The sequence below is a fragment of the Salmo trutta genome, unplaced genomic scaffold (genome assembly GCF_901001165.1).
Source record: "Salmo trutta unplaced genomic scaffold, fSalTru1.1, whole genome shotgun sequence".
Taxonomy (NCBI): domain Eukaryota; kingdom Metazoa; phylum Chordata; class Actinopteri; order Salmoniformes; family Salmonidae; genus Salmo; species Salmo trutta.
The window spans coordinates 35668-48973 of record NW_021822769.1 but is presented as its reverse complement, the minus strand read 5'-3'; the positions used below and the strand labels follow the sequence as shown (position 1 = coordinate 48973).

Here is a 13306-nt window from a genome sequence, read left to right as displayed (position 1 = left end):
TGGTCTCCTGCAGGCTGCAGAAGACGTGGTGTTCATAGGACCGGACACCCACGCCATCCATGCCATGGGCGACAAGATCGAGAGCAAGCTCCTTGCCAAGGCAGCCAATGTCAACGTCATCCCCGGGTTCGACGGGGTCGTCGAGGTGAGCTATACCGTCAACATGGTTGTCCTGGCAACAACTTTCTGCAAGCATATGATCATCCTGGCAACAAATCAAACTTGATCTGCATTTAACAATACCACTCAGATCTGGTTTTCTTCATTATCCCTCATTCTACACACAGGCATTTGTTTTCCTCCATCTCCTCTACCCCCTCTCTCCTTCCTTCACTCTATCTCCATCTCTCTTCTCATCTCTCTCTCTCCTCTACCCCCTCTCTTTCCCTCACTCTATCTCCATCTCTCTTCTCCCCATCTCTCTTCTCCCCATTTCTCTCTCCTCTACCCCCTCTCTCCTCAGCCTTTTGCCTTTCTCTGTCTATCTCTCTCAATCTTCCCTTCTTTCTCTCCTTTCCCCCCCTCTCCTCCTGCTCTTCCACTCTCCTCTCCCCCCCTTTCCCCCCCCCCCTCTTCTCTCCTCCTGCTCTTCTTCTCTCCTCTCCCATCTCTCTCTTCTCCCCCCTCTCTCTCCTCAGCCTCTTGCCTTTCTCTGTCTCTCTCTCTGTCTCGCTCACTCAATCTTCCCTTCTTTCTCCCCTCTCTCTCCTCTCCTGCTCTTCTCCTCTCCTCTGTATACAGTGATGGTCCTAATAGAGCTGTGTGGGCCATGTTTAACACTTCGCCTGCTGATGGCTAGTAGATAAATAGATAAAGATGGTTGTTGTCACGTAGCTGTCACAGGCCAGGGGGGCAACAACACCTCTGATGGGGTGATCTCTTCTACCTATGCTGCCCCTGGGCATGATTGATGGGGTAGACAGACAGACCGGCAGGGAGACAGACAGGCAGGCAGGCAGAGAGACAGGCAGGCAGGCAGGCAGGGAGACAGGCAGACAGACAGGCAGGCAGGGAGACACAGACAGGCAGGCAGGCAGGGAGACAGGGAGACAGGCAGACAGACAGGCAGGCAGGGAGACACAGACAGACAGGCAGGCAGACAGACAGGCAGGCAGGGAGGCAGACAGGGAGGCAGACAGGCAGGCAGGGAGGCAGACAGGCAGGGAGGCAGGCAGGGAGACAGACAGGCAGGCAGGGAGACAGGCAGGCAGGGAGACAGGCAGGCAGGGAGACAGGCAGGCAGGGAGACAGGCAGGCAGGGAGACACAGACAGGCAGGCAGGGAGACAGGCAGGGAGACAGGCAGGGAGACAGGCAGGGAGACAGGCAGGGAGACAGGCAGGGAGACAGGCAGGCGCACGCAGGCAGGCAGGCAGACGCAGACAGGCGGGGAGACGCAGAGAAACAAAGGGATGGTTAAGGAGATGAGGGAAATCCCTCCCTCTGCTGGTGGTTGGTGGAACTTACAACTCTGTCTCCTGTCTCAGAACGTGGAGGACGCTGTGAAGATTGCAGGAGAGATCGGTAAGTGAATCAAAATTCCATTCATTAATTAAAAAAAGATTTGCCTGGCCTCCATGCAGAATTTTCATATTGTGTTGTTGACCAGGCTACCCGGTCATATTGTGTTGTTGATCAGGCTACCCGGTCATATTGTGTTGTTGATCAGGCTACCCGGTCATATTGTGTTGTTGATCAGGCTACCCGGGTCATATTGTGTTGTTGATCAGGCTACCCGGTGATGATCAAGGCCTCAGCAGGAGGAGGGGGGAAAGGCATGAGGATCGCCTGGAACGATGATGAGACCAGGTGAGATTTGTTATTGCTGTAATAAATGCAATTAAAATATAATAAAAGCATTTTAATTATACAATTATTTATATGTCTCTACGCTGTGTAGTAAATGGCAATAAGATATTTATAGACTTAATTAAGATATTTAATGAGACTTATAAACCATTTCCCTTCTGTCTTTCCCAGGGAAGGTTTTCGTTTGTCCTCACAGGAGGCTGCATCTAGTTTCGGAGACGACCGTCTGCTGATAGAGAAGTTTGTAGACAACCCCAGACACATTGAGATCCAGGTCCTGGCTGATAAGCATGGTAATGCTCTGTGGCTGAACGAGAGGGAGTGTTCTATCCAGAGGAGGAACCAGAAGGTGGTGGAGGAGGCTCCAAGGTCAGGGGTCAATGTTTTCACCTTAAACTTATCCATTGGTGTATGTCCCGAGTGGGCTCCCGAGTGGGCTCCCGAGTGGCGCAGCGCTTTAAGGCACTGCATCTCAGTGTAAGAGGCATCACTGCAGTCCCTGGTTCAAATCCAGGCTGCGTTACATCCGGCCGTGATTGGGAGGCCCATAGGGTGGCGCATAATTGGCCCAGCATCGTCCGGGTTTGGCCGGTGTAGGCCGTCATTGTAAATAAGGGTTAGGGTTTGTTCTCAACTGACTTGCCTAGTTAAATAAAGGTTACATTTAAAAAAAGAAATGTCTTGGGCTCTAAGTTTTGTGTTTTCTGTCCTCTCTGCAGTACATTCCTGGACCCAGAGACACGTCGTGCGATGGGGGAGCAGGCAGTACAGCTGGCTAAAGCAGTCCAGTACTCCTCTGCCGGGACCGTAGAGTTCTTGGTGGATTCCAACAAGAACTTCTACTTCCTGGAGATGAACACTCGCCTTCAGGTGGGGCGATGGGAAGAAAGCTGTAGTTTTGTCTTTGTGTGTGTTTTTCTGTACATGACAGTCAGACACTTGCCAAGTGACTTCCTGTAACCAACCCAGTCCTCCCTTCTGAGTGGTTGACTGACCGCTGACCTTTGCCCCGTTCAGGTGGAGCACCCAATCACAGAGTGTATCACTGGTCTGGACCTGGTGCAGCAGATGATCCGGGTGGCCAAGGGTTTCCCTCTGCTACACAAACAGGAAGACATCCCCATCAACGGCTGGGCTATAGAGAGCAGAGTCTATGCTGAGGTGGGCACACTGAACACTTGTTCTGCTTTGTACCTTAAAGTGAATAAGGTGAACCATGGCCCTTCTGCTGGCTAGTGAATGTGTCACTTCTCTCTACAAAACTGTTTCTGGGTCCCCACTGTCTTCTGGACACTTCCTGTGTGTTATAGAGGTTATTGGGCAGTTATAACCAGTTATAAAGCATAGGTGATATTTGTCCTTCTCCAGGACCCCTACAAGTCCTTTGGTCTGCCCTCCATTGGACGCCTGTCACAGTACCAGGAACCCATCAACCTCCCAAAAGTGAGTCACATGCACACTTTGTTCTGAGTTAACCTCTCTGTTATTTCTGCTGAAGACGTGATGTGTGTTAACCTCTCTGTTATTTCTGCTGAAGACGTGATGTGTGTTGACCTCTCTGTTATTTCTGCTGAAGACGTGATGTGTGTTGACCTCTCTGTTATTTCTGCTGAAGACGTGATGTGTGTTGACCTCTCTGTTATTTCTGCTGAAGACGTGATGTGTGTTGACCTCTCTGTTATTTCTGCTGAAGACGTGATGTGTGTTGACCTCTCTGTTATTTCTGCTGAAGACGTGATGTGTGTTGACCTCTCTGTTATTTCTGCTGAAGACGTGATGTGTGTTGACCTCTCTGTTATTTCTGCTGAAGACGTGATGTGTGTTAACCTCTCTGTTATTTCTGCTGAAGACGTGATGCGTGTTGACCTTTCTGAACCTGACAGGATATTTCCATGGAACACTGCTGCTGTTCTAGTCAGGCCTCAGATCTAGAGCATCAGAATGCCTGTTGTTATGACTACTAATTATAGTGTCATATTTATATCTTCCTGTCCTCCCCCTGATGTCAAAACGATTTACCTTTGAAATGGTTTTAATTGTTATTGATAGGTTATTTTTTCATCATAAGTAAACATTAAACAACATGGAAATACATACTACATGTCCTATTTCTATCTTCCTGGAAGACCTGAGTCATACTGATGTAGTCTTACTGACAAGTAGTCTTATTGACATGTAGTCTTACTGACACGTAGTCTTATTGACACGTAGTCTTATTGACACGTAGTCTTATTGACACGTAGTCTTATTGACATGTAGTCTTATTGACATGTAGTCATACTGACATGTATTCATTCTGACATGTAGTCATTCTGACATGTATTCATACTGACATGCATTCATACTGACATGTAGTCTCCTCTGTCAGGTGACAGTGTATTCATACTGACATGTATTCATACTGACATGTAGTCTTACTGACATGTAGTCATACTGACATGTAGTCATACTGACATGTATTCATACTGACATGTAGTCTTATTGACATGTAGTCATACTGACATGTATTCATACTGACATGTAGTCTTATTGACATGTAGTCATACTGACATGTAGTCATACTGATATGTATTCATACTGACATGTAGTCTTATTGACATGTAGTCATACTGACACGTAGTCATACTGACACGTAGTCATTCTGACATGTATTCATACTGACATGTATTCATACTGACATGTAGTCATACTGACACGTAGTCATACTGACATGTAGTCTTATTGACATGTAGTCACACTGACATGTTGTTTTCTCTCTGTCAGGTGACAGTGTATTCATACTGACATGTAGTCATACTGACATGTATTCATACTGACACGTAGTCATACTGACATGTATTCATTCTGACATGTAGTCATTCTGACATGTATTCATACTGACACGTAGTCATACTGACATGTATTCATTCTGACATGTAGTCATTCTGACATGTATTCATACTGACATGCATTCATACTGACATGTAGTCTCCTCTGTCAGGTGACAGTGTATTCATACTGACATGTATTCATACTGACATGTATTCATACTGACATGTAGTCATACTGACATGTTGATTTGCTTTTGAAATGGTTTTAATTGTTATTGATAGGTTATTAAACATTAAACAAAATGGAAATACATACTACATGTCCTATTTCTATCTTCCTGGAAGACCTGAGTCATACTGATGTAGTCTTACTGACATGTAGTCATACTGACATGTAGTCTTATTGACATGTAGTCATACTGACATGTAGTCTTACTGACATGTAGTCTTACTGACATGTAGTCATACTGACATGTAGTCTTACTGACATGTATTCGTAGTGACATGTAGTCTTACTGACATGTAGTCTTACTGACATGTATTCATAGTGACGTAGTCTTACTGACATGTAGTCTTATTGACATGTAGTCATACTGACATGTAGTCTTATTGACATGTAGTCATTCTGACATGTAGTCTTACTGACATGTAGTTATACTGACATGCAGTCTTATTGACATGTAGTCATTCTGACATGTAGTCTTACTGACATGTAGTCTTATTGACATGTAGTCTTACTGACATGTAGTCAATCTGACATGTAGTCTTTCTGACATGTAGTCTTATTGACATGTAGTCTTATTGACATGTAGTCTTATTGACATGTAGTGTTATTGACATGTAGTCTTATTGACATGTAGTCATACTGAAATGTAGTCTTATTGACATGTAGTCTTACTGACATGTAGTCTTATTGACATGTAGTCATTCTGACATGTAGTCTTACTGAAATGTAGTCATTTTGACATGTAGTCATACTGACATGTAGTCATACTGACATGTAGTCATACTGACATGTAGTCTTATTGACATGTATTCTTATTGACATGTAGTCATACTGAAATGTAGTCATTTTGACATGTAGTCATACTGACATGTAGTCATACTGACATGTAGTGTTACTGACATGTAGTCTTACTGACATGTAGTCTTACTGACATGTATTCATACTGACATGTAGTCTTACTGACATGTAGTCATACTGACATGTAGTCTTACTGACATGTTGTTTTCTCTCTGTCAGGTGACAGTGTAGTCTTACTGACATGTATTCATACTGACATGTAGTCATTTTGACATGTAGTCATACTGACATGTAGTCATACTGGCATGTAGTCATACTGACATGTATTCATACTGACATGTAGTCATTTTGACATGTAGTCATACTGACATGTAGTCATACTGACATGTAGTCATACTGACATGTAGTCTTACTGACATGTAGTCTTACTGACATGTAGTCATACTGACATGTAGTCATACTGACATGTAGTCTTACTGACATGTTGTTTTCTCTCTGTCAGGTGACAGTGTAGTCTTACTGACATGTAGTCATACTGACATGTAGTCTTACTGACATGTAGTCATACTGACATGTAGTCTTACTGACATGTTGTTTTCTCTCTGTCAGGTGACAGTGTAGTCTTACTGACATGTAGTCTTACTGACATGTAGTCTTACTGACATGTAGTCTTACTGACATGTAGTCTTACTGACATGTATTCATACTGACATGTAGTCATACTGACATGTAGTCATACTGACATGTAGTCATACTGACATGTATTCATACTGACATGTAGTCATACTGACATGTAGTCTCCTCTGTCAGGTGCGTGTGGACAGTGGCATCCAAGAAGGAAGTGACATCAGTATCTACTATGACCCAATGATCTCCAAGGTTAGTTGCTGTGTTCTCCCTCAAACTGCCCAACACAATCACATTGCCCTTTCCAATATGTTTTACTGATCTATAATGTGAATGTCCCTCTGTGCTCGCCGTAGCTGGTGACCTATGGCGCCACGCGCGCTGAAGCCCTGCAGAGGATGGAGGACGCTCTGGATAACTACGTCATCAGAGGTAAGACACACACACACACACTGTTGGGTGTTATATCTTTCTGGAAGCATCTTCAGTACCTCAAGCCTCTGACATTTTCTGTATAGCTACACACATGTAGAGGTTCTGATCTCTACCTGTCTCTGACTGTTGTTCCTGTGTGTGTGACTGTCCAGGTGTCTGATCTCTACCTGTCTCTGACTGTTGTTCCTGTGTGTGTGACTGTCCAGGTGTCTGATCTCTACCTGTCTCTGACTGTTGTTCCTGTGTGTGTGACTGTCCAGGTGTGACCCACAACATCCCCCTGCTCAGAGAGATCATCACACACCCTCGCTTCATCTCTGGTGACATCACCACTAACTTCCTGCCAGAGGAATACCCAGAGGGGTTCAAAGGTCACCAGCTGACCTCCGAGGGTCGCAGGGAGCTCGTCGCCACCGCAGCCGCTCTCTACGTCTCGGCACAGCTCCGCTCCCAGAGGTTCCTGGGTAATCTCAGGTAAATTAAATCAATTAAAATAACTGTGGGAAATTCTTGTATGACTTAGATCACTTAGATAAAGCACCATCTTGGTCAGGTTGATATTGTAAAAGATGTGTTCTCAATGACTTACCTGGTTAAATCAAACAGAGAGGAGGTAAAAACACCAAGAGGTTCTAGTTGACATCAGAAAGAGCTAGAGCTCTCATTGTTCCCCATGTGTTAATTATTGTGCTGTTTCACTGTATCTGAATGTCCATTGTCTGTTTTTACCGAGTTTATTATTGTGTTGTGTGTTTAAACCAGTGTTTTACATGTTCCATTGCTTGTAGCACCGGCTCAGTTCTGCAATATGTCACCAGTTAACAGATCTGTATCCTAGCGTGGTGTAGCAGTCTGCTGGTCAAACTGTTAGACTTGATTCTCTCTGTCAGCTCTGCCATCTGTCTCAACATCTGGCCACATTTTCTTCTTTCTTGTTCGGATCGTTTCCTTTCGTTGTTCATGAACCGCCGGGGGTCGGTCTTTGTAGTTGCAGTCAGTGGTAGATCCCTCCCTCCCTCCCCCTCAGCCCTCCCTCCCTCCCCCTCAGCCCTCCCTCCCTCCCCCTCATCCCTCCCTCCCTCCCCCTCATCCCTCCCTCCCTCCCCCTCAGCCCTCCCTCCCTCCCCCTCATCCCTCCCTCCCTCCCCCTCAGCCCTCCCTCCCTCCCACTCCTTTCTTCCCTCTCACTCCTCCTCTCTCCTCCCTCACCCCTCCTGTCTCCTCTCTGCCTCTCTCCCTCCCTCCCCCTCAGCCCTCCCTCCCCCTTTCTTCCCTCCCCCTCCTCTCTCCTCTCACTCCTCCTCTCCTCCCTCACCCCTCCTCTCTCCTCTCACTCCTCCTCTCTCCTCCCTCCCCCCTCCTCTCTCCTCCCTCACCCCTCCTGTCTCCTCTCTGCCTCTCTCCCTCCCTCCCCCTCAGCCCTCCCTCCCCCTTTCTTCCCTCCCCCTCCTCTCACTCCTCCTCCCTCCCCCCTCCTCTCTCCTCTCACTCCTCCTCTCTCCCCCCTCCCCCCTCCTCTCTCTCAGAGCAGGGATAAACCTGACAGATCCTTCTACAGTGGACTATTCCAGAGAGCATGATCATTAAAGCCTCAACACTATAGTTAGCCATCAACATCTCTTGAATTTCTGGTTCCAAAGCTAAATGTATGTGTTGGTGCTGTTGATTATGTTCATCTATACCATGCTCATTTCAAGTGTCTTTCTTAATAAAAGTTGTGTTAGGAAGGTTGGCTGAGAGGTAACAGACCAGCAGACTGGTCTCTGGTGTAGGGAGAGAGAGGGAGTAGCTGTCCGTTAGTGGAAGAGCTGACTGGTCTCTGGTGTAGGGAGAGAGAGGGAGTAGCTGTCCGTTAGTGGAAGAGCTGACTGGTCTCTGGTGTAGGGAGAGAGAGGGAGTAGCTGTCCGTTAGTGGAAGAGCTGACTGTTTATTCAGCTTCCTCTCTGAGACTGATGCTAATGGGAAAGGGGTGTGTGTGTGTGTGTGTGTGTGTGTGTGTGTGTGTGTGTGTGTGTGTGTGTGTGTGTGTGTTTCAGGGTGTCCACCACCCCCCAGGAGAGGAGGCAGTGGGAGCTGTGTGTGGAGTTGGAGAAGGGAAGCCACGCGGTCGCTGTGTCACGCTCTGGATCCACGTTCACTGTGAGTTACACACACACACACACACAGTGGGGTCCGAAATTATTCACACCCTTGATAAAGATGAGCAAAAAACTGTATAAGGTAAATCATTTAAATACTGAGATCTATTTTATGCAACAAAAAGTGGAAATTATTATTTTGTTATTTTGTTTAACAAGTTATGTTTGTTTCTCTCAAAGGTAGGGATCAAAATGATTTTTAATACCTTGTTTTTAATACCTTTCAATACTTCACCTTGCAAGGATAAGGGCACTGAGCCTTTCTCTAAAATGTTTTGTGAGTTGGTCAACACATTGGGATCTTGGACCATTTCTCCACACAGAATCCTTCCAGGTCTTTGATATCCTTCGTCTGGGCTTATCAACTGCCCTCTTCAACTCAAACCACAGGTTTTCAACGGGTGTAGGGTCCGGAGACTGAGATTGCCATTTCAGAATGTTGATTTTTGTGGCCAGTTAACAATGTCTTTGTGGACTTTGGTGTGTGCTTGGGGTGATTGTCTTTGCTGGAAGAGGCGACCAGGTCTTTGGCTGAAAGGTCCTGCTATGATGCCGTTGACCTAAACAAGGGCCTCAGGACCAGTGGAATTAAAATAGCCCCATAACATCAACGATCCACCACCATGTTGTAGAGTAGGGAGGGGGTTCTTTCTGCTCATACATTCTCCTTTAGACTCCAAACCCACCGCTGGTGTGCCTGGACCAAGAGCTGTGTTTTCCTGTCATCCAACAGATGTAAACACCTGGAGTTTGGATTGGAAACGGTGCTTTGGTCAGATGACATGACCATAAAGCTCTTTTCCACGCACACCACTGGTGGGTTTGGTGTCGATATGAGAATTCAGAAGCAGAAAATAATCTGTCTCCGGACCCTACACCCGTTGAAAACCTGTGGTTTGAGTTGAAGAGGGTAGTTGATAAGCCCCGACGAAGGATATCAAAGATCTGGAAGGATTCTGTGTGGAGAAATGGTCCAAGATCCCTCCCAATGTGTTCTCCTAAAACATTTTAGAGAAAGGCTCATTACTGTTATCCTCGCAGGGTGAACTATTGATAAGAGGTGTCAATAATCTTGACCCCTAGTTTTTGAGATTTAAAAAAATAAATAACTTGTTAATAAAAACCTTTGGTATAAAATAATATACTTTTCCCATTTATTTGAGCATACAATATAGCTCAGTATTTGAGTTATTTGTTTTATACAGTCAGTTTTGCTTATCCTTTATCAATGGTGTCCTATCATTTGGGACCCCACCATATATCCCTGTGGTTTGGTAAAGTGAACGAAGGCAGTAGGCCCTTCTCTCTGTGAGGGGGCTTGAATGGAGCTGAGGTCCAGGTGGTGGGGGGGAGGAGGGCTTGTCCTGGCCGACAGACATCACTCGGTGGCTGGGTGTTTAGACACCTGCAGTCCCTGGTCTGGTGGGCTGTTTTCCTTGAACCATGATAACATATGCTCCTAATCAGCCTCTCCTGGTCACCCAGAACCACTGAACCACACATCAAACTAGGGGCCAGTACCCCCCAGGAGAGGAACGACTGGTGCTGGGTACTGTGTCCTTTCCCTGGTCCTCTCCTGTCTAGTAGTGGATACTGGGTCTTTCCCTGGTCCTCTAGTAGTAGATACTGGGTATTTCCCTGGTCCTCTAGTAGTGGATACTGGGTCTTTCCCTGGTCCTCTCCTCTAGTAGTCGATACTGGGTATTTCCCTGGTCCTCTAATAGTGGATACTGGGTATTTCCCTGGTCCTCTAGTAGTGGATACTGGGTCTTTCCCTGGTCCTCTCCTCTAGTAGTGGATACTGGGTATTTCCCTGGTCCTCTCCTCTAGTAGTGGATACTGGGTCTTTCCCTGGTCCTCTAGTAGTGGATACTGGGTCTTTCCCTGGTCCTCTCCTCTAGTAGTGGATACTGGGTCTTTCCCTGGTCCTCTAGTAGTGGATACTGGGTCTTTCCCTGGTCCTCTCCTCTAGTAGTGGATACTGGGTCTTTCCCTGGTCCTCTCCTCTAGTAGTGGATACTGGGTATTTCCCTGGTCCTCTAGTAGTGGATACTGGGTATTTCCCTGGTCCTCTAGTAGTGGATACTGGGTATTTCCCTGGTCCTCTAGTAGTGGATACTGGGTCTTTCCCTGGTCCTCTAGTAGTGGATACTGGGTCTTTCCCTGGTCCTCTAGTAGTGGATACTGGGTCTTTCCCTGGTCCTCTAGTAGTAGATACTGGGTATTTCCCTGGTCCTCTAGTAGTAGATACTGGGTCTTTCCCTGGTCCTCTCCTCTAGTAGTGGATACTGGGTCTTTCCCTGGTCCTCTCCTCTAGTAGTGGATACTGGGTCTTTCCCTGGTCCTCTAGTAGTGGATACTGGGTATTTCCCTGGTCCTCTAGTAGTGGGTACTGGGTCTTTCCCTGGTCCTCTAGTAGTGGATACTGGGTATTTCCCTGGTCCTCTAGTAGTGGATACTGGGTATTTCCCTGGTCCTCTCCTCTAGTAGTGGATAATGGGTATTTCCCTGGTCCTCTAGTAGTGGATACTGGGTCTTTCCCTGGTCCTCTAGTAGTGGATACTGGGTCTTTCCCTGGTCCTCTCCTCTAGTAGTGGATACTGGGTCTTTCCCTGGTCCTCTCCTCTAGTAGTGGGTATTTCCCTGGTCCTCTAGTAGTGGATACTGGGTATTTCCCTGGTCCTCTTCTCTAGTAGTGGATACTGGGTCTTTCCCTGGTCCTCTCCTCTAGTAGTGGGTATTTCCCTGGTCCTCTAGTAGTGGATACTGGGTATTTCCCTGGTCCTCTAGTAGTGGATACTGGGTTTTTCCCTGGTCCTCTCCTCTAGTAGTGGATACTGGGTCTTTCCCTGGTCCTCTAGTAGTGGATACTGGGTATTTCCCTGGTCCTCTAGTAGTGGATACTGGGTCTTTCCCTGGTCCTCTAGTAGTGGATACTGGGTATTTCCCTGGTCCTCTCCTCTAGTAGTGGACACTGGGTATTTCCCTGGTCCTCTAGTAGTGGATACTGGGTCTTTCCCTGGTCCTCTCCTCTAGTAGTGGATACTGGGTCTTTCCCTGGTCCTCTCCTCTAGTAGTGGATACTGGGTCTTTCCCTGGTCCTCTAGTAGTGGATACTGGGTATTTCCCTGGTCCTCTAGTAGTGGGTACTGGGTCTTTCCCTGGTCCTCTAGTAGTGGATACTGGGTATTTCCCTGGTCCTCTAGTAGTGGATACTGGGTATTTCCCTGGTCCTCTCCTCTAGTAGTGGATAATGGGTATTTCCCTGGTCCTCTAGTAGTGGATACTGGGTCTTTCCCTGGTCCTCTAGTAGTGGATACTGGGTCTTTCCCTGGTCCTCTCCTCTAGTAGTGGATACTGGGTCTTTCCCTGGTCCTCTCCTCTAGTAGTGGGTATTTCCCTGGTCCTCTAGTAGTGGATACTGGGTATTTCCCTGGTCCTCTTCTCTAGTAGTGGATACTGGGTCTTTCCCTGGTCCTCTCCTCTAGTAGTGGGTATTTCCCTGGTCCTCTAGTAGTGGATACTGGGTATTTCCCTGGTCCTCTAGTAGTGGATACTGGGTTTTTCCCTGGTCCTCTCCTCTAGTAGTGGATACTGGGTCTTTCCCTGGTCCTCTAGTAGTGGATACTGGGTATTTCCCTGGTCCTCTAGTAGTGGATACTGGGTCTTTCCCTGGTCCTCTAGTAGTGGATACTGGGTATTTCCCTGGTCCTCTCCTCTAGTAGTGGACACTGGGTATTTCCCTGGTCCTCTAGTAGTGGATACTGGGTCTTTCCCTGGTCCTCTCCTCTAATAGTGGATACTGGGTATTTCCCTGGTCCTCTAGTAGTGGATACTGGGTATTTCCCTGGTCCTCTCCTCTAGTAGTGGATACTGGGTCTTTCCCTGGTCCTCTAGTAGTGGATACTGGGTCTTTCCCTGGTCCTCTCCTCTAGTAGTGGATACTGGGTCTTTCCCTGGTCCTCTAGTAGTGGATACTGGGCATTTCCCTGGTCCTCTAGTAGTGGATACTGGGTATTTCCCTGGTCCTCTAGTAGTGGATACTGGGTCTTTCCCTGGTCCTCTCGTAGTGGATACTGGGTCTTTCCCTGGTCCTCTCCTCTAGTAGTGGATACTGGGTCTTTCCCTGGTCCTCTCCTCTAGTAGTGGGTATTTCCCTGGTCCTCTAGTAGTGGATACTGGGTATTTCCCTGGTCCTCTAGTAGTGGATACTGGGTATTTCCCTGGTCCTCTCCTCTAGTAGTGGATACTGGGTCTTTCCCTGGTCCTCTAGTAGTGGATACTGGGTCTTTCCCTGGTCCTCTCCTCTAGTAGTGGATACTGGGTATTTCCCTGGTCCTCTAGTAGTGGATACTGGGTCTTTCCCTGGTCCTCTCCTCTAGTAGTGGATACTGGATATTTCCCTGGTCCTCTAGTAGTGGATACTGGGTATTTCCCTGGTCCTCTCCTCTAGTAGTGGATAC

The 13306-nt window shown here is 47.0% G+C and overlaps 1 protein-coding gene across 1 annotated transcript in view; it reads left to right on the top strand.

Annotated features, from left to right (window-relative positions):
* The window catches only part of LOC115184259 (propionyl-CoA carboxylase alpha chain, mitochondrial), a 50860-nt gene that overhangs the window by 24429 nt on the left and 13125 nt on the right, over window positions 1–13306 (top strand). The window contains exons 7-17 of the mRNA XM_029745295.1: window positions 14–145; window positions 1487–1523; window positions 1730–1808; window positions 1980–2177; window positions 2528–2678; window positions 2826–2969; window positions 3177–3251; window positions 6453–6521; window positions 6626–6701; window positions 6965–7178; window positions 8742–8844. Coding sequence (XP_029601155.1) covers window positions 14–145; window positions 1487–1523; window positions 1730–1808; window positions 1980–2177; window positions 2528–2678; window positions 2826–2969; window positions 3177–3251; window positions 6453–6521; window positions 6626–6701; window positions 6965–7178; window positions 8742–8844 — 1278 coding nt within the window. The remainder of the gene's footprint in view (window positions 1–13; window positions 146–1486; window positions 1524–1729; window positions 1809–1979; window positions 2178–2527; window positions 2679–2825; window positions 2970–3176; window positions 3252–6452; window positions 6522–6625; window positions 6702–6964; window positions 7179–8741; window positions 8845–13306) is intronic.